We start from the raw sequence: 18821 nt of genomic DNA, 5'->3' as shown, positions 1-18821 counted from the left end.
GTAGTAAGGGATTTTTCTAGAAGCCAAGAGGGCTGTGGGGCTCCTTACCACCTATATTCTCCTTGAATGAAAAGAAACTTTCAGATAACTGTTAAGCTGGATCACTAGTTGCGAGGCTTCACAGCTAGGCCTATAAACTAAATCCTACATATTAAAATCCTCTAGGAATTCAATGTAACCAGACTTTAAACAGTACAGTAAACAAATTCATCAGTACATTAATGGAGATTTAAAAATAAAGGAGTAGTGTATAACATTTAGACTTAGCAACTCTCACTCTAAATCTAATTTCATATTAATTACTTCCACATAAAAATGGAATTTCTTATTAATTTCATAGAAAAATGGAATAGTTCTTGCCTTTCTGTTTCAGGTATCTTCTACAGCTGTTGAAAGAACAAGCTGGCACACAGTGAACTGCCACGTGGCTCCCTGCAGCTGAACACTGCGGCAGAGCTGGGGAATGCAACCGCGTAGCGCAGCGACACTTACCAGCCGTAACACCGAAACTGCAGCTCAAGATTAAATGTCAGGCCACAGGTTAAAACAAAAATGCACGAAGAAGAAAACCTGCAGGTTTTTTATACATCTGTAAATACATGCTTGCTTGCATCTTTAATGTAGAAGTCTTTGAGTACTGCGTGTGTTCCCAAATTACAATAATCAAAAGGAGGACACTGCAAGTCCCCCCCAAACTTAGTAGAAAGTGGAAAAATGATGTGAGATTTGACTTGCGTAAGAACCCGCCCGCACTGGCAGTTCTTGTCACCACGGGGACTGGCTGCGGCGGCCTGCACAGTGGCAGGGAGAGCGGTGCCGGCCGGGGCAGGCGGCCGTGGTGCGGTGCGGTGCGGTGCGGCGCGGTGCGGCCAGGAGCGGCGACCTGCAGTGGCGGGGCTGCGGGGCTCCCCCGCGCACCCCGCGCACTGCTCGGCCCTGCCCCGGCACCCACAGCACCCCCTCCCTGGGTCCCCAAACGACTGGCGACGAGCGACCAGGCAAAGGCAACTGGAGTGATACAAAATTGACTGAGGAATCCAAATCTATACCGTTAATATTACATGATCTTTACATGTCTGTGCAAGTAAACAGACTTTTCATTAGCAATGCAGGAAGAAAAGCAATTAGGTATCTGCTGTTTCCTAGCAAGAATCGTGGGCCTAAAAAGTTACATATTAACAGTAACTTTATTTTGCTTGCATTTTTGCTGGACTGTTTCAAGCTCAGCTTTTGTTGATACATACTTCATTTCAATGGCTAATTAACATTTGGGAACAGAAAGTAACTGTTCCCCCTACTGAGAAAGGAAAGCCCACAAGATACCTCTGAGGTTTCCTGGAAAAGCCAAGGAAATCTGAATAGCTGTTCCTGGTATTCTAAGGGAAGGGAAGGGAAAAGGAAAGGGAAAGTGGAAAAAAAAAGCAAGCATGGGAGAGAGAGGAAATGGGAAACCAGTTTGAATTACAATTGAAAATAAGTTATCAAAGATGAAAAAAGAGTTTTAAAAAATGACTATACTGTCATCCACTCACAGAAGAGACTTGAGAAAAAAGTGTGCCTGTCTGCAAGGCTTGATTAAAAAAATTATGAAAATACTTAATTTTCTATCAAAAATAAGGAGGAGTATAAATCCATCTCATTCAGCTCAGATGAACAAACTAGACCACCTAAAAATCTGACAAAGCTCCTTAGCCAAAGGTATTTTCAGCAGACAGTTTCTGGTTTTGGACTCAGAGTTAAACAAGTGACAGGTTAGTGGCTTTCTAGCTTGCTAGGGAAAGTGAATCCTGGCTTTGGAATGAATTTTCAAAGGTCAGCATGGACATATACTAGTTATAGAAAGCAGTCAAAGGACTAAAGGAGTTGTAATCTGTGCATTGTATTTTATTTTAACTGTTTGTTCTAGTTAATGAGAGATATCCAAATTTTGTGCCATTGGAAGCTGCAGTTATGTAAATAAAAAAATGGAGTACCATGGCAAGTTGCAATATGCAAAACCTCACAAAAATCAGCTTTAGGAAATTCTAGAAACAAGGACAGACAAACAAACAAACAAACAAAAACCTTTCAAAAAGGGCTTAGCAGAAATAACAATAAACAAACATAATTCGGTGAAATATAAATACAGAAAATTAAGAGGGGGCAGAAGACATTGTCTTGACACAAACAAAGCCTTCTTCAGGAAACTGCAAATCTGACCATAACATTACCTGAAGGATTATTCAGAAACACGGGAAACAGAGCAGAGAGCAATGAAAATGACAGAGAAGCTGAACAGTCAGATTTAATGCAAGCTGAGAAGAAGGCCTAAGACACTGAAATGAAAATTAACAGGAACACCATAATAAAATATTATTTTTCTCTTATCAGGGCTAGTCTTGGACCACTGTGTTCAAAAAGTAGGATCTAGGGTTTTGACACTTCAGGAATGTAATTACACTGTGGAGTGTATAATTCAGGAGTGTAATCATGATTTCAGAGTGTAGCTACAAATGTTTGTGTATGTTTGGGTATTTTTCTTTTGCAGCTTTTTTTTTTTTTTGTGGCACAAGAAGCAAGAGAGACTTCTCAATGAATTCATTTGTATCCTGCTATGCAAATTACAGCATCTCATGACCTCATCAGCACTTGCTTGCTTTTAGTATTATCTTACTGTTTTGAAAACTTCACATTAATGCTCTGTAAAGTGACATATTCAGTTGAACAATCTTTTCTTTACCTACAAAAGTACTGAGTAGCCTACACAGGTAGGCATGATCTGGCTCCTTGGTCTCAGCTGTTAGCTGTTCTCAAGGATGTGATCCAGCTGATGGCTCAGTGTATCCTGAGCACCAGCTGCAGTCTGTGGAAGTAGAATTACCAGCATTATGTCCCTGTAGTTGTGGGATCAGTTCTCTTAATAATAGAGACTGTTCTAATTGTAAACTTAAACTAACAAAAGCATCAGTGAACAAATGTTTCAACTTTTAATTGTAAATATATTTACACTGTGAGTTTGTGATCAAGATGCAAGCCTGGAAAGTCAAGAAACCTGGGTTGTACTTGTGGCTCTGCTGTGGACTTGCCATGGGAGTTGGGTCATATCACTTACTTTATCTGCACATCAATATTTTCAATTTTAAGATGCAGAAAACCATAATTTAACACTCATGCAGGTGGATCAAGTTTCCCATAGATCCGTCTCAATGAAGATCACCAGGTATGGAGAGCATTGTCTTTATTAGTGTGCATTTTGATTTATTAACGTATCCTGAGAGCAAGATAAAATGTATTGTCTTATTTTCTTTTGAATAGAATTATATTTTTAATACATTCAGATATAGCAGGCCTTATCCATTAAGAACCAATTTCTGCTAGTAATTTTGATGGCAACTTAAGCATGGATGGCAAACATGGAAAAATAGTTTATTTTTTTCATAATGAACACTTCTAAAAGGTTTCAAAAGATAGTTCGTTTATGTGGAGGTAAAGGTAAAAACAGATCTAGGGAATATAAGTCTATTTGATAATCAGAAAAACAAGAGAAACTTAAGAAATTAAGAGACAAAGGGATTTCCAGTGATATAATTCAAAAGTTAGCTTTGGTGTGTATTTTGGATAATGTATATTTGACTTACCTATTTAAGCATGTGGGAGATAGTGTCCTTGTTGAAGCTTTTCTAGTTTAACTCTTTAGCATGTGTCTGAAAATTCAAGTTTGCAATCTCCAGTAAAATTAGCTTAGTATTTTTAATATTTCTAAGATTAAAAAAAAAGCAGAACCTTTTCTAACTATTTATGCTATTGCTATTGGCAGGGAAGAAAAATAATATCAGGTTCTGTTTAAACAATATAAAGGTCATTAAAGTAATCAATGGTTTATTCTTTTTGAAATGTGAAGATCTTATCCAGCTCATTTCCTTCCACATGCAGTATATAAAACCAGCTAAAACTCTGAACTGTGTTTGCTGTTTGGACATACCCGTAGAGTGCAGGCCAGGACAAAAGATCTAGATGTGTAGTCTGATGTAAATCAATTAATTAAAGTGGAATTGAATAGATACATTTTGGTCTCCTAGTCTCTAAATCACCTGAATGACCAAAAGTACAAAAGATAATTATCGTATTCTATAGCAATAGCTCGTGTTCAAGCTAGTCAGTAGTCTATAGCTTGTAGTATTGTCATGAAACCATTCCTAGTCCACTTCTGGGCCTTTTGTTGGCACAGCATTGTTGTTATCACCTAATATGCACAGGAGGTGAGGTGCTTTTCAGAGCAAGCAGAGACATGCACAGTCCTAGAGGCAGATCACCCAACCAAGATAAGTAAGATTAGTAAATGCCAGAGTAGGGAAGAAGGAAGTGGAAGAGCAACAACTTAAATGAGAAAACCTCGCACTTGGGTTTCTAACGTGCACTACCTTTTTTCTGCTTTTGCTGAATTATTTTTCATCATAGATAAAATACAATGGGCAGCATCCCCAACTCCCTCACTTTCCCAACTCTCACTTTAAAACAGGGTGGGGTGAGGGAGACAAAAATCCTATCCTGTGGATTTTTCTAGGGCAGAAAAGCAGAGGCTCCAAAAACCACCAGGGATTAGACCTGCAGCAGGATTTAACTGTGACAGCGCTGAGCATTGTCACATCTGCTTCCCAGGCACTTGGCTGCCTAGCCCTGAGTTACTAAGCTTGGGCAAGAGCCAAGGGAAAGGGCCCAGCTGATGTGCTTTGGATCAGTTGTCCCATGCAAAGCTGTGAGAGATGCTCCTAGTTTCTGGATCTCAGTAGAGCTCAGGAGTGAGCTATGCATGTGGCCATTTAACTGTCAAGAGTTAAACAACTCAGGTCTGTTTCTGGGTATGCCTAGGGGCTTTACTGATGAAAAGGAAGATAACCAGGATAATTAAGAGCCTCAAGAGTTAGGCAACAGCTTACTGAGGGAAGTTTGAGAATTTAGATGTGGATCCATACAGAAACATGTGAGTTTGAAATTTTGTTTTGTTTTGGATGATGTAGCTAACCTTAGGCACCCTTCTTAACTGCCCCTGTATTTTAGGTGAAAGGTAATGACTGGGAGGAAAAAGCATGTGGAGTTGTAGTATCCATCCATATATTTGTTGCTTCTGCAGGTATGTGGAAGCAGAACAGGACATGTGAGCTCAGCCTGCTCTGGCCTAGCTGCCAAATGTGAAATGAGAAAGATGCAACCAATCAATCATAAACAATAGTAAATGATGGTTGTAAAACTGCATTAATGCTCAAGTCTGCCAGAATGTTTGTATTGGTTATTAAATTTTAAATTCACAGCCTGACTGTCAGTGGAACCAACCAAACATCATTATCTCTGCCAGAAGGTTGCGTGAAGAAACAGGGGCACAAGAAGTGTGTCTTGTGAGAAACTGTGGGAGATGGACAAAAGGTTGTTTAAAGAAGAACAAGATTACCAAAGCAGAGGCAGGCTGGAGAATGAACTCCCTACCTATTCCATGTTGCTGTGGAATGGGTTTGCAGTTTATTGCTGCTGCTGATAAATTAGTGGGAAGTACAGGAAATTTGACTTTCTGTGGATGAGAAAAGTGGTCATAATACAAGTAAGTAAAGTCAAGCACATGAAATGCTGGTTACCAAACTACATTTGCAGCTATGGACACTAGCTACAATGCTTTCTTTCAGGAAGCCATTGTCACTCTGAGTGTCACTCTGGCTGAGCTAGAACCTGTCAAAGTCTTTTGGTCAGAGTGTCCCCAAAATACCATCTAAGATTTTAGAATCTGTTTAAAAAGTAAGGGCCTATCTCATCTTGTCACTATCACAAAGCACTGCTTATTATAGTAACAGTACTACTCCAAAGGAAAACGAAATCTGAAGACTGCTAAATATAGTCACACATATTACAAACAATGACTTAAAACGTGCCTTTAATTGCAAATCTCAGTGTGCTAGTCATGTGCTCGTTTAGTTAGAACTTGAAATAGGTATTTTAGGTTAGGTAAAACAGTGACATTTTACATGTATATAAACACCTTTAGGAGGCTGCTGCCTAATCACTGTATAGCAAGAATCCTCTTCAAATACCTGCTTGAAATTTCTCTGCAATGCAAAACCTAGAGTAGCTAGCAATCTGCAGCTGGATGCCAGTGGTCTGGTTCAGTGCTCAGAGTCAGCGAGGCTGTTTACTTGAAACAAGGGTGTGCGATGTTTGTGGAAGTCATGCGACAGGAAAACCAGGATATTTGTTAGGTTCATGACATAGGTAATGGGTTAAGACAGATCAGTCTTTAGTTTAAACTTGGCTAAAACCTAAGCTAAGATCTCACTTCATCTTTACTGCTACTGCTGTCTTTCTGATGCCCCAGGACACTTATCTCTCAAGTGACTGGTTTTGTTTATAAAGCTCAGCAAGGTTGTTTTGTGTTTTGTGTTTTTTGTTTTTTGTTTTGTTTTGTTTTCCTAACAAAGTATAAAAAAGTAGTGTGTATAGGCATATCTAAATGTCGGTCATAGAAATGATAGTAGTGCAGTACAGAGCTACCAAGCTAGCTTTAAACTAGCTAACTTGAATAGCTTTGGAAGTTCATCTGTGCTCAGCCAAGGGTAATTTTACATTGTGACTGCAGGGTAGCTGTACACAGCTGTACACAAGATGTAAGGTAGAGCAGGGACAAAAAAGACTCAATATATCTTCATTAAGTGAGAAGTTAAATGTAACTTTGGATGGCTTAATTTTTTTTTTTTTTAAGACTATACAATTTATAGCATTGATCATCTTAATCTGATGTGCTTATTCTTGTTTATTTTGACTGTTTTGATCATAGAAGAACAATGGTAGTTGGGACACAGTATGAAAGCAATCTGGTCCAAAAAATTGTAAATGGGGCAGAAAGATTTAGTGTGCAAGAGAATGTACCAGATCTTTATTAATACTCCATTATACAAAGTTCACTTGTTAAGAAGTGAATAGAGAAATAAGGCTACCACCCAGATTTTGTTTTTCTACAAAGATCTAATAAGAATCGTGATATTAGGGACAATAACTTATTATTCATCATAGCAATTTGTTAAAGTGCTATGAACTTAAGACATTTTGAGCAGGGTACAAGGAATGGAAAATTTTAGCTAAATGAAATAATGATCTCCTTTCATATAGCTTACTGTGTGAATATTTCTGTAACAATTAAAAAGCTTGTTGTGAATTTAACCAGTCTAGGGACCAGGCATGTATGATGGGATATCCAGGCCTCATATGAGTCATAAAAGAATCAGCAGGCAGCTAGAAGCATAATCAGCTGTGCATCAAAATAAAGCAGATTTCAAGCTTCTAGAAAGTTTAAAAAGGAGAGTCCCACTCAGATGATAGCAGGTGGGGAGGTAGAAAGCAGAGCTTGTTTTACTTGCTGTACAAATGAAAACTACTCCTTACCAGAGACCTCCCATGCAAAGGAGGCCCTAATGTGAAGAACAGCCACCTTTGCTTGGTTTAACACAGGCTTCCCCAAATAGCAGTACTCTGGCTTAGTCCTTCTTGGCCATCAAATAATCTGTGTAAGATCCAGTAATTTTCTCTAGCTTTGGGAAAATCTCTCAGTGTAGCTTGTGTATTTTTCTGTAACTGTCTAAGAAGGGTTTGCATCTCTTACTAGTTAATAGATCTGATGTCTTATCTGGGTTTTAAGTCTCTTCTCAGTCTTTCTCTCAATGAAGGCATTAATAATCTCTCTTCTCTGACAAGTTGCCCATTTTCACGGTAGGAATTTACAGTCTTTGAGGCTAGGACTGCATAGTAAATCTGGCTGCAACTGTTGAATAGCTTGAAAAGTGTTTTGGGGGCAAGGAAGGTGTGAACAGAGTGTGCTGGCACAAGTCATGCTTTCTTTGAGTTTTAGGCCTCTGCGTAGGAAGCCTATCTAAGACAGACATGCTATAAAAACTGCGCAGGATAGAAGCGCCTTCAAAACACCGACGCTTACATTTCTAGAATTCTGGCACTTGGCTATAAGAACAAAGGCCAATCATCGCTTCTGACATCTTAGTCTTGTTACTTGGTTTAATATCTCTAAAGGGATTTAACTTTGCAGAGTGTAGATGTGCATAACTCAGAAACAGACCTCTTGAAGATGATCTCAAATTGAACAACTAAACAAATTTTTTTACATTTCTTAAACTCTCTGAAGGCCCATTTTAAGCATGGGATGAGTCCTGCAAGTCAGTAAAGATCTCCTGGGAGTTGTTCAGTTGTTTCTGAATTCAGTATCTTGAAGAAGTGTTAGATGAAACTGCTTTCTCAGGCAAAGCAAACTAAGAAGCTTTGCCAGAAGACCAATGTGAGATACAAAGGAGACACAGTGTTCATGTAAATAAGTATATATAAAGTAACTCCTGTGCAGCTAGGTCTGCTGTTTCCCCTTTACACCTATTTTGGTTCCATAGATACACTAGTTATGCCAGCCTAAGCCTATCTGCTCCAGATCTTGCTTTTCTGCACCTAATGGTTTCACAGCCTCCCTTTGCAGTACTTCTTGTCCTGCATTCCTTGATAACTGAAACTGCAACAGTACTGCTTTTCTCTAGCTTCCAGGTGCCCAGAGAAGACTTCAGTCAAAGGACTGATCTTACAGCCCTCAAACATATACACTTTTCTGATGAACCTAGAAGCAAGTGTAAGGATTTCAGGATTGCTCCTAAATATAAACAACTTAGAAGCAATTCAATGTTTTCTTTCCCTCCTACAGTTCAACAAAAGCAGTTGCCCAGACTGAGAATGTACAGCACCTGTATGCTCTACTGTTTAAAAATGTGAAGTCCTCAGCATGATGTAATACTGTGCTTGTTGTTTCTAAACTTGGGTGTTGATTTCTGTGCCAAAAGTTATAGATGAATCCTGTAAACTCCAGCATTTGTTCCACCCTTTCTAGATCTTTAAACTACTGATATGTTCACCCACAACTAGGGGGAGCTGCAGTTCACTAAGAACATTGTCAGCTAAGGGCAGTTAGATATTAGCAGTTGCTTCACATACTGCACAAAATCTTTTCACTGGCAGTGTGAGGCATTTTAATCTCCGTATCACTTTTCTTTGATAAATACTCTAAAATCTTTACAAGCTGTCTGACTTACTATATTTTAAAGAATTCCTCAACTATGATAAGCACACAACTAGTCCTACGCAACCGACTCTCAGGTGGTATAAGATTCAGCATATAGCTGGAGATGCTTCTGCCAGTGGCAGTACCAGCTGCTATTGTTGCTGCTAATGGTGCCTGGCAAAAAATATTTGGGAACTGCTTTCCCTCCAGCCCTTATGTGATCACGGATGAGGAATCTTTGGACAGAATTCTGAACTAGTGGTTCATTTAAATACTACAAAGGGCTTATGAACCTTGCTAAAATCTATTAATAATTTTACAAGGACAAGTGTTTTTCAAAAGCATTAGGGCCCTCCTGGTGTACCACAGCTTATCAACTCCAGGACTAATTCTAATAATGGTACATGCAAATCTTGCTGTCACTTTAAATTCCTCTTGTAAACAGAGGAACCATGCAATTATATAACCATTAGTAACTTTCTGCTTTTTTATGATGTGTCCTGTTGACACTTTCAGCAATATATTAAGCTATAAAGTGGGAATTCCCAGTCAACTTCATTTGCAATAGTAAGCTAATAAAATTTATATATATTAAATGAAAACAGTAGTGTAGCAAGGTGATTCCTAAATATTTGTTACTTTCCCTTCCTATAAGATGTCTGCTTCATGTAAAGATCCCTCTATTTTCCCCCACAAGTTAAAAACACTGTAAAAAATAGCAAGTCATCCCCTCCTCCCTCCCAACTCTGCCTTGATCTCCAGTTTTCAGAATGGGCTAGAAAAACAAGAACTGCAAAGAAGCTACTTCTGTTGTTTTGCACACTAAACTGCTCTGGAAACTCTGGCAAGCAACTAGCTTTTCATCCGATAGGTATGTACTATACCTATATGTACTATATGTACCTATATGTACTATACTACCGATAGGTATGTATTTTCATACAATAGGTGTGTACCAGTACTACTGAAGCCAATGAGATGAAATAATTCACAGCAACTTCTATAAATGTTCAAAAGAGCACAAATATAGTTCATCCTCTTTAGAATTAGTAATACAGTTCACAATGAGAGCTAAAGAAACCTACTTACAAACATCCTCTGTGGGTATATACATGCTGCTTCTAAATTATGAAAAAGATCTTGTAACTGCATATGTTTATACAGGCTTCATTTAAATATCTTAAACCACACAAAATATTGATTTGAAATTCTGTTAAAATAATGTCTTTTAAAAACTCAAATTTGGATGTCCGACACCTTAAAATGACTGCAGCTCTAGCAAAAGGCTTGCTTTAACCAGATTTCTCCTAAAGAATTGTAAGACTCAAACTCTGGAGTTCAATGCACTACATTTTAACTCTTGCATTAACTCTGTTGGTGAAGTATCTCTATCTTGTTTATTTCTACAACTTGACAACTCTGAATGCTCTGACTTGATTAAGTGTGTGGAATATTATTAAAAATGCATTGTAATTAGTATGAGATTGTGACTTTCCCAAGCTGTTCACAAAACTACTGAAGTGAGATGAATCTAGTTGCCACTTCAGCAGTGATGGTATTTGTCACTAGATGAGATAATGAATGTCAGTCAGCCAAAGACTGAATAAACCTGCACGTAGCTGAAAAGTCCATGCAAGCACAAGAACTGAATCTGTATATATTTCTGCTGATCTGAACCTGCCTATTCCAGACTGGTCATACCATTTTGGGAGCAAGATCAGTCAACAGAATAACCAGGATTTCAAGCACAGTTTGTGCTGTTGCAATCCTGAAGAGATACTATCAAGAACCTGCGACCTTGTTTGTGCCAGCTCTACTAGCATTTACAAGGGAGTAACAAACCCTCTGATGTTACTTGCAAAATTTTGGGGGGTGGAAACTGGTATTTGATATCCTAATTCACTAGCAGTGCAATCCTTTCTCTGTTTCTTGTTGTATTGCTACTATCTCTCTTTCAGCTTTAATTTTATATTCAAAGATATTTTTCCTGTGAGTTATAAATCTAAGTATACATATGAGATACAGCCTGCAATGTTTTGATATTCCAAATGCTTATATAGAACAGATTAGCAAGTTCTCAATTAATTAAGATTTACTTTACCTACCAAATCTGGTTTCAGTTTGTAGGTCAAAGGAAGGGAATAAAGTATGGAGTACAGGGTTGTTACCATGGAGGAGGTCCAAGACTGTCTAACCTCACGGCTTCTGGGAATGCGATCAAGGGTGAACTGGAAGAGAGCATGATAAGCTGAATTGTTATTTCTCTAAGAATGTTGTTGTTCTTCTATAGGGTTATTGGACCTGTCTGTGCCAATTTTTTTTTTTTTTTTTTTTTTGTAGATCTAGTTTGGAAGTGTTTGGATATTAAATCTTTTCTCAGGTGCTTTATTCGGTGTCATGTGTAGCACTTCTGGCAAAACAGTACAACAAAATACCAGAACTATGCATCTATTTTTTTAATCTCTTCTACTGTTACTTTAAAACATTCCTAACTTAATAAACAACTTAGCTAGAGCAACTTCATTTGCAATATGTTAACTTCGTGCCCCACCTAGTGGTTAGTGTGAAACATTTCCAGGTTTGATTAGATTTAATCCAAACAATATGACTCTCTTCTGTCTTTTCCCTGAAGAAAATAACAACTTTTCTCAATTAATGTCCAGTGCATACTACTAAAAATGTAACAGCAAATATCACTATCCCTTAAATGACTGCTCAATGAGTATTCAAAAGAATGTGCAATATGCACATTCAAAATGCAAAATATTTACATGAATAAACAGAATAGAACATTTTATCATTAAAGAGAAAAAGTTCAGGAAAAGGTTTTCTTTGTTCTTTTCCTAGGGATTGATCCTCTATGTATAAAAGGTATCAAATTAACAAAACATGGATGTTTTCTTTTTGCCTCAGAACACAGTACGCAGTTAAGAGCACTTAGGCTTCCTGCCCTCTTCCCAGATAGGTTTACCTTGACCTAGAGGAATCACATCTAAGAACACATTGCTAAATCAGCAGGCAGTCCTGATGCCAATGAAATTTTTGACTCTTTAAATGAAAGACACATATATTAGCTGCAATGTAGTGTGCAGTGATGTTGACACATTGTTTAGATCTGGACAACGGTCACTAACTTTACAGGGGACATCAGATCACTACTACTCTTGCAGAACTCATATCGGAAGTGGGAGACTCTTAATGTCATCATAAACACTGAAAATTCCCCAATTACTTCAAATACACCACTTCTAATTGACATAGCTTAGCCCTGGTGATTTGTGACTGGAAAGGATGATGTTGCAGTAGCTGCACATCAAAAATAAAGATCGTCTGAATAACAAAAGCTGGCGGCTTTCTTATATATAAGATGGCAAGAATTATTAAAAAGCATAGAAATGCAGAATATTAAGTTATTTTCTTGATTGAAATAATCTTGTTTCATTGCAATAAGCTTCTTTAATTATTGTGATACTGGAAGGTATTAACAGATGTTACAAACTACTTGTTTTATGTTTTATTTGCAGGTGTTTGAAACTCTGATTGCACTAGTCTGACAACAGTATATGGAAAAATAAACATGCCCTCTGCTCCCCATTCAACAGAAATCTGGTTATCACTACCTTTCTATTTCTTAGAGCTTTGGAAGAGATCAAGTGATAAAAAAGAAATGCCATAAAGTGGAGTTTAGACCCTTGCAGTATCCTTTAATAAATAACTGTCATTAAAGTGTCTATAGGAACTGAAAGTAGTTGTAGGGAATATTTTCCAAAGGTGTCAGTTCTTGAATAAAACTCAGATTTACTTAGGTAAAAGTTTTTAAATAGCTTGTTTTTTCACTGACTTATATTTTGCTCTACAAACGTAAAATTCTTGACGTTCACAAACTTACAAAAGAAGAAAAACTGGAATATTCTCCCAACGGGAAGCCTGAATGTTTTCAGTGTAGCACAACAGAATTTCTTGATTCGATATAGGCAAGTTTTAAAGCACGGTAACACAGAATAATTCTAACAGTGAAGTTACCTTTCAAAAAAAAAAGATTTTTTTTGCATTCACCATGCTCCCTTATGCAAAGAGCAAACAACAGTATTCAATCATGCAATAAATATGGATGATAAGGTAGTTTTAGGCAGATCAGGGTTCAGTGGAACTATACAGATGCACCCCTCACTGTAAGAATGTAGCTAAACAATCTCTGCTTAAAAAAACCCAACCAAACAAGAAAATTGTATACAATTTTCTTCATCGTGGAAAATTGATTTCAGCAAAACTTGGCAGGGACCCCAAATAGTATCAAAGTAGAAATCTACTTGTAAGATTCAAATAGAGATCACACTAATTTTATCTATATTATTCAAAAAATATGCTTGAAACTTTGCATTCCAATGTCTGTCTCTTATGTTAGGACTTTGGCCCACATATCAATCAACTCTTGAATATTAAGCTGGGAAACAAAACCAGATTTTTTTGTTTGTTTGTTTAAAAGCCACTGCCAGATGCTTCTGCAATTTGCGTCTCTCATCTAATGAGAGACTATTATTAAGCACCTCCTGCATCTTTTGTTGGAAAACTGTATAGTATGTCTGACATCAGAGATAGACAAATTGATCTCCTATGGTCTCATACTGGGAACTACACGATTTTCTTTTCAGGAGACTTAGGAGGTAGAGGTGCAATACTTCATTTCTTGTAAGCAAGAGGTTCATTCTAGCTTCCTTTCCTTCTCCCTGAATTCTGCAGGTTTAGGACAGGGCTAAACCACAGATCAAGAAGAGAACTTGGTTATATTTGGTTTTTTTTACATGGTAATTTGTTAAATGAGTACACGGATTTTCTCTTAGATCATTATTACTGTAGTTCATCGTCTGTCCAATCTTTGACTCACACTCACTAATTCAGTTCTGGAGAAATCTGCTTCCTTGAGAAGAAGAATAAGGGAATGACAACGGGCTGTACTTTTCAGAGTTTTCCCATCCACTTATTCAAAGTTGTAAGAAGCCATTAATACATGATTTTTAAGTATCTTATGCTCTATAGCATCCCCTGTGCCAGAACACATGACAGTTGAAAGCACACTCTGAAAGTTAACAAATATTGGAAGAACTTATCTTCCATTTTCCCTCTGAATATTTTTGCTGAGTGGTCAGCGTGCATCGGAAAAAAAGAATGGCCAAAGGAAAATGAGCATCTCTTATCTGGCTGTGTTCCTCTAACTTTTCACCTCCAACGAAAATTTAAGTACATGATCCTACTAGCAGTTGAAGGGGATAGGGAAGGGAACAAAACTAAGTGAACTAGATGAAAGCTCCATAATACTTTAATACTCAAAATATATATTTTAAATAAATTTAATATTTTAGGTTTGGACATTTTTCAGATGAGTGAATATGACTAGTTCTTTAAGTGAATGACCAATTACCAAACAAGATTTCTCTGAAGAGGAGATACCTCCAATGTTAGTGACAGAAGATGAATTACTTTCTAATCACTCTTAATTAAATGTTCATCCTTAGCATGCAGTGAGAGAAGAGACTGCCATGCTGAGTTTTCAACTGAGTCATCCTCACTTAATTCAGCAACTTGGGGTATGCACGTAACACTCATCTTTAAGGGTGAAAGTGGTGATAAACAAAGTTTTAAATGTCATTGCTAAGTAAGTCAGTTGTTCACATTGGCAGCACTTGCTTTACATTAAAAGGGCCAATTCTGAAAATCATTAGTACTGAGTCCTACAATCTTTAGTCCCAGTAGTGTTGCTGAAGACAACAGAAATATCAGAGACGTACCATATTGAAATCGATACCATGTAAATAATTCATTTACAGCATGTTGCACTACTTGGTCTAAAAGTCTAAGATTTATGTAGTCACTACATTCCTTTCCATTGTACAGGCTTATTTCAGTTTCTACATATAACTATTATCGTTCTACTAACTTCACTGGACATCAGATCACACTTTAGATCAGCAGAGAGTCATATTGCTGTCTGTTAATCATACAACAAATTAGCTCAAAGCAGGCAAAGGTCTGATGAAAAGATAATGGAATCTTTTCACGATCTTACTTGATTTTTAGGAGTTCAGAAGACTGATTCAGCATTTGTTCAGGTCATCAACCAGAAAACTATCTGACACTAAGAGGTACTGTACATTTTTTAAACATTTATGTAACGAATGTTCAATTTTAAAAACAAAACAGTTGAGTAACACACCAAAAGAATAGAACTTTAATTAAGGTTTTCTAAAGTTTTTCTTTAGATAGAACATTTTAGATAACACTTCTTTCAAAAATATCCATATGTTACTGAGGGAAATGCTGAACTAAAACACAAAAAACCCACTGCATTTCTGTCCCAATACTTTTACAGTTACAAACAACACTTTATGGCTATTTAGTTTACAAAATTTAAAGAGAGATTTATTTTCAGTGTGTTTTTCTTGAGCAATAGAGCCTTCTTGAGCCTTCTATGTATAATCACTTTCACTACAATTATGTTTTCTCATTTCTTTAAAGGGATTAACATGTTTAACAGCAGGTAAAGACCATTTTAAAAGAAAGTAAGGAAGTGGCAGTGAAAACTGGAAGCAAGAATGGCATTTGATGCTGTCTTAAAGTGTATTTATTTTGCATTTCCTGGGTCTCTAACACAGCATTAATCAATTGTGCTTATAAAGTTCACTTTCAGAAATGTAAAAAATAACATGTATAGAAAGGCAACTTCACCTGAATTTTAGTGAAAGTGATTATCAATATCTAGAAAAATCAAACAATAGATGCTGATCTTAAAAATCCTTTTCAAGAATCACTTTCAAGGTGCCTTGAATTACTACGTCATGTTACAATCAGTTTATCTTACAAGAACACATTTAACAAGTTACCTGGGAATTGGAGAAAATTTCAGCTCTTTTTTGTTCAAAAGAACGTATTTTAGTTTCACTCATCTTATCTGAGTCTGCGAGAATATAATGTCTAGGAGAGTACGACTCTGACAAACAGCTAAGTAACCTCAGGATTTCTGTTGTGTGCCCACCTGTAAAAAAACAAGTAAACTGCAGTTGGTATATGAAACATTTTGTAACTTCCAATTTCTTCAGCTGAATCAGTCACTTTTCCTTTTAAAACATATTGGTTCTAATAGTATCAGTCATGCTCTTCTGTGAGTAAAGGATTCAGCTAGAGGTTGTTTGAGATTAAGTAACGCTAATACAATTCAGCTCCCATTGAAGCTACATCGATAGAACTTTTTCGGTTTAATGGGCTTGAAACAGGTTCACACAGAAGAGAAACATTTGTGTTTAATGTCCTGTACACAATGCAAAAATAATTGGGCAAAGAGTTATATTGTAGTTCATATTCAAAAGCCGTGATAGCATGGGGCAACTGCCAAAATGAAACTGAAGATCCCGTTCAGACCTGCACCTTGAAAGTATAACTCTCACTGAATCCACTTATCAGTCTTATGACATGAAGACCAGATTCAGGGACTGCACTTTCTCAAATCATAACACTGAAATCACATAGGCAGTGATTTCACTCTGCTGCTAAGCCAATCTAAAGGCTGAATGCTGACAGAAGAAACAGTCCTGCCACAGCCAAATGCTTTAGCTACTCCCCTTGAATGGGTGTTGACATTCTTTTAACTGCAAGGTCACCTTGTTCAGGAATTGGCAGAATACTGGAGAGAAGGGGAGGTCGTTCTTCTATTTTTGGGGGGTGGCGTTAACTTTTTGTCAGTTTAGTTTCCTGAACTGGCTTGGCTTGGAGTTTTGTGAATGCCTGTGGCAGTGGAAGAGGGAAGGGGAAGATTGTTGTGGCCAGGTAAAGTGGAGCGGGCTCACCTTTATCTGTCAGGCTGGGTCAGCTCAGTGCCAAACTGCACCTTTAAGTACGTGCGTGCACATTTACTGGATCTGTTACTTTTCACTCTGCCACAAGTTGCAAACCAAAATAGTAAACTAAATGTATTCCTACTATCTCTGGTTGTCCAGTTTCATTAGAAGTTTTCTAAGAGACTTTGCTATAGAAGTCAAGTATTAATAGCTGGCAAAAAACTGACAGACAAAGTGAGCCACACTGCTTGGATTAGGCACTAGAATTTGTCACCTTTCCATATATTTTCATACACTATTTTTCAAATGTGTTTAGAAGGAATTTCTCATGAGCAATGGTTAGTTGAAGCTTCTACAAATTTTAATGCAATCTACTGAGTATTCACAGAAAAACAGGAGATTCCTATTTCAAAAAAGTTTCCAAGACTAAGTTTGAACATTATATGACTGACTTAAGAATTATTTTATCTGGCAAACTTATAGGGTATGTATTTTTTTTTTAAAGTACAAATTAAACTCCAAAAGAACTGAAGAAAGCAAGCATATTTCCAAACCTTTAAAAAACAAGTGAAGATGACCTGAGAAACTATAAACCTAACAGTCAAACTTAGATGGCAAAAAGACCTGTAATTAATTATTAGTGTGCAAAAACTACAGGGACACTGAGGTGATGAAATCAAAGCTTGCCTGGGATTTGTCAATGGCAAAATTTTCAAGGTCATCTAATTTATCTGATAAAATAATTGCCCAGCAAGTATGGGGAGGTAATGAGGAATAGCAGATGTGACATACCTTGGCAATAGTAAGGCTTCCAACAGACCTAAGTGACAGTCTCTTAAGTAAACTACAGGCATACTTCGTTTTATTGCACTTCGCTTTATTGCACTTCCCAGATATTGCTTTTTTTACAAATTGAAGGTTTGTGGCAACCCTGCATCGAGCAAGTCTATTGGCGCCATTTTTCCAACAGCATGTGCTCACTTCATGTCTGTATCACATTTTGCATGTTGTTTTTTAGACATAATGCTATTGCACACTTAATAGACTACATTATAGTGTAAACATAACTTTTACGTGCACTGGGAAACCAAAAAATTCGTGTGACTCACTTCATTGAGATATTTGCTTTATGGCGGTGGTCTGGAACCGAACCCGCAATATCTCCAATGTAAGCCTGCACAGAAATGTGATTTAGATAAAATTATTAACAAATGTGATGTATGTAAGGGATCATCAATAATTTAGTGTCGGAAGATCAAGTAGCTGCAAAGGTTTGTCCTGCTTAAGTTGTAGTCAATATATTCATTAATGAATGAATGAATTAATGAATGAAACTCGCGGGCAGTCTGAAGGATCAGAAGCCAAAGTGTCAGTTATAATATGGGCAAAAATGCCCACAATAAAGACGCAGAAATTTAATGAGTGTTCATGAAAAATACACTAAGGACTACAAAACCCAAACCATGAGGCGGCGCCGCGGGGAAGGGGAGCCGCGCTGGCCCTGGCGCGCTCCCGACGCCGGCCTCGGCGGGGCGCGGCGGCGCTTCCCCGGGGCAGGCCGCCGCGGGCACCGGCACCGGGGCGCGGCCGCCGGCGCCCGGGCCTCCCTTCGGGCCCGCCCCTCCAAGACTACAACTCCCAGCAGGCACAGGGGCAGCGCGCAAGACCTCCGCTGCCTTCGCCCCGCGCTGCCTGCCGGGAGCGGTAGTTCCTGGGGCCGGCCGCGGAGAGCGAGCCGCGCCGCGCTCCTGGCAATCCCTACTTACCGGAGCCGGCCACCACCAGGAGGCTGAGGGGAGGTGTCTGCCGGCCGCGGCGTCGCCTAGCTAGGAGAGCCAAGGGGACAAGCAGTAAGGGGAGGAGAAGGGCGGCGGCGCCCAGCCACGGGAGCAGCGGCCCCATGGTGCGGCCGCAGAGCCGCCCAGCGG

At 38.2% G+C, this 18821-nt stretch overlaps 1 protein-coding gene and 1 long non-coding RNA gene across 4 annotated transcripts in view; one reads left to right on the top strand and one right to left on the bottom strand.

The window, feature by feature from the left end:
• Window positions 1–741, top strand: part of LOC136992552 (uncharacterized) — a 17736-nt gene extending 16995 nt beyond the window's left edge. The window contains exon 4 of the long non-coding RNA XR_010884873.1: window positions 374–741. This is a non-coding gene — a long non-coding RNA (uncharacterized lncRNA). The remainder of the gene's footprint in view (window positions 1–373) is intronic.
• The window catches only part of ALG14 (ALG14 UDP-N-acetylglucosaminyltransferase subunit), a 23722-nt gene extending 4901 nt beyond the window's left edge, over window positions 1–18821 (bottom strand). Inside the window, exons 1-5 of one of the 3 annotated variants that reach the window (XM_067300897.1) lie at window positions 18660–18821; window positions 15943–16094; window positions 11170–11292; window positions 5461–5542; window positions 1098–3250 (exon numbers count right to left, since the gene is read on the bottom strand). In XM_067300897.1, the coding sequence (XP_067156998.1) occupies window positions 3183–3250; window positions 5461–5542; window positions 11170–11292; window positions 15943–16094; window positions 18660–18795 (561 nt within the window). In that variant the 5' untranslated portion in view covers window positions 18796–18821 and the 3' untranslated portion in view covers window positions 1098–3182. Of the gene's footprint in view, window positions 1–1097; window positions 3251–5460; window positions 5543–11169; window positions 11293–15942; window positions 16095–18659 lie in introns of those variants that run through there. The other 2 variants (XM_067300895.1, XM_067300896.1) reach the window with 2 other exon arrangements.

The sequence above is a fragment of the Apteryx mantelli genome, chromosome 8, assembly GCF_036417845.1.
Source record: "Apteryx mantelli isolate bAptMan1 chromosome 8, bAptMan1.hap1, whole genome shotgun sequence".
Taxonomy (NCBI): domain Eukaryota; kingdom Metazoa; phylum Chordata; class Aves; order Apterygiformes; family Apterygidae; genus Apteryx; species Apteryx mantelli.
This window is presented reverse-complemented; position numbering and strand designations above follow the sequence as displayed.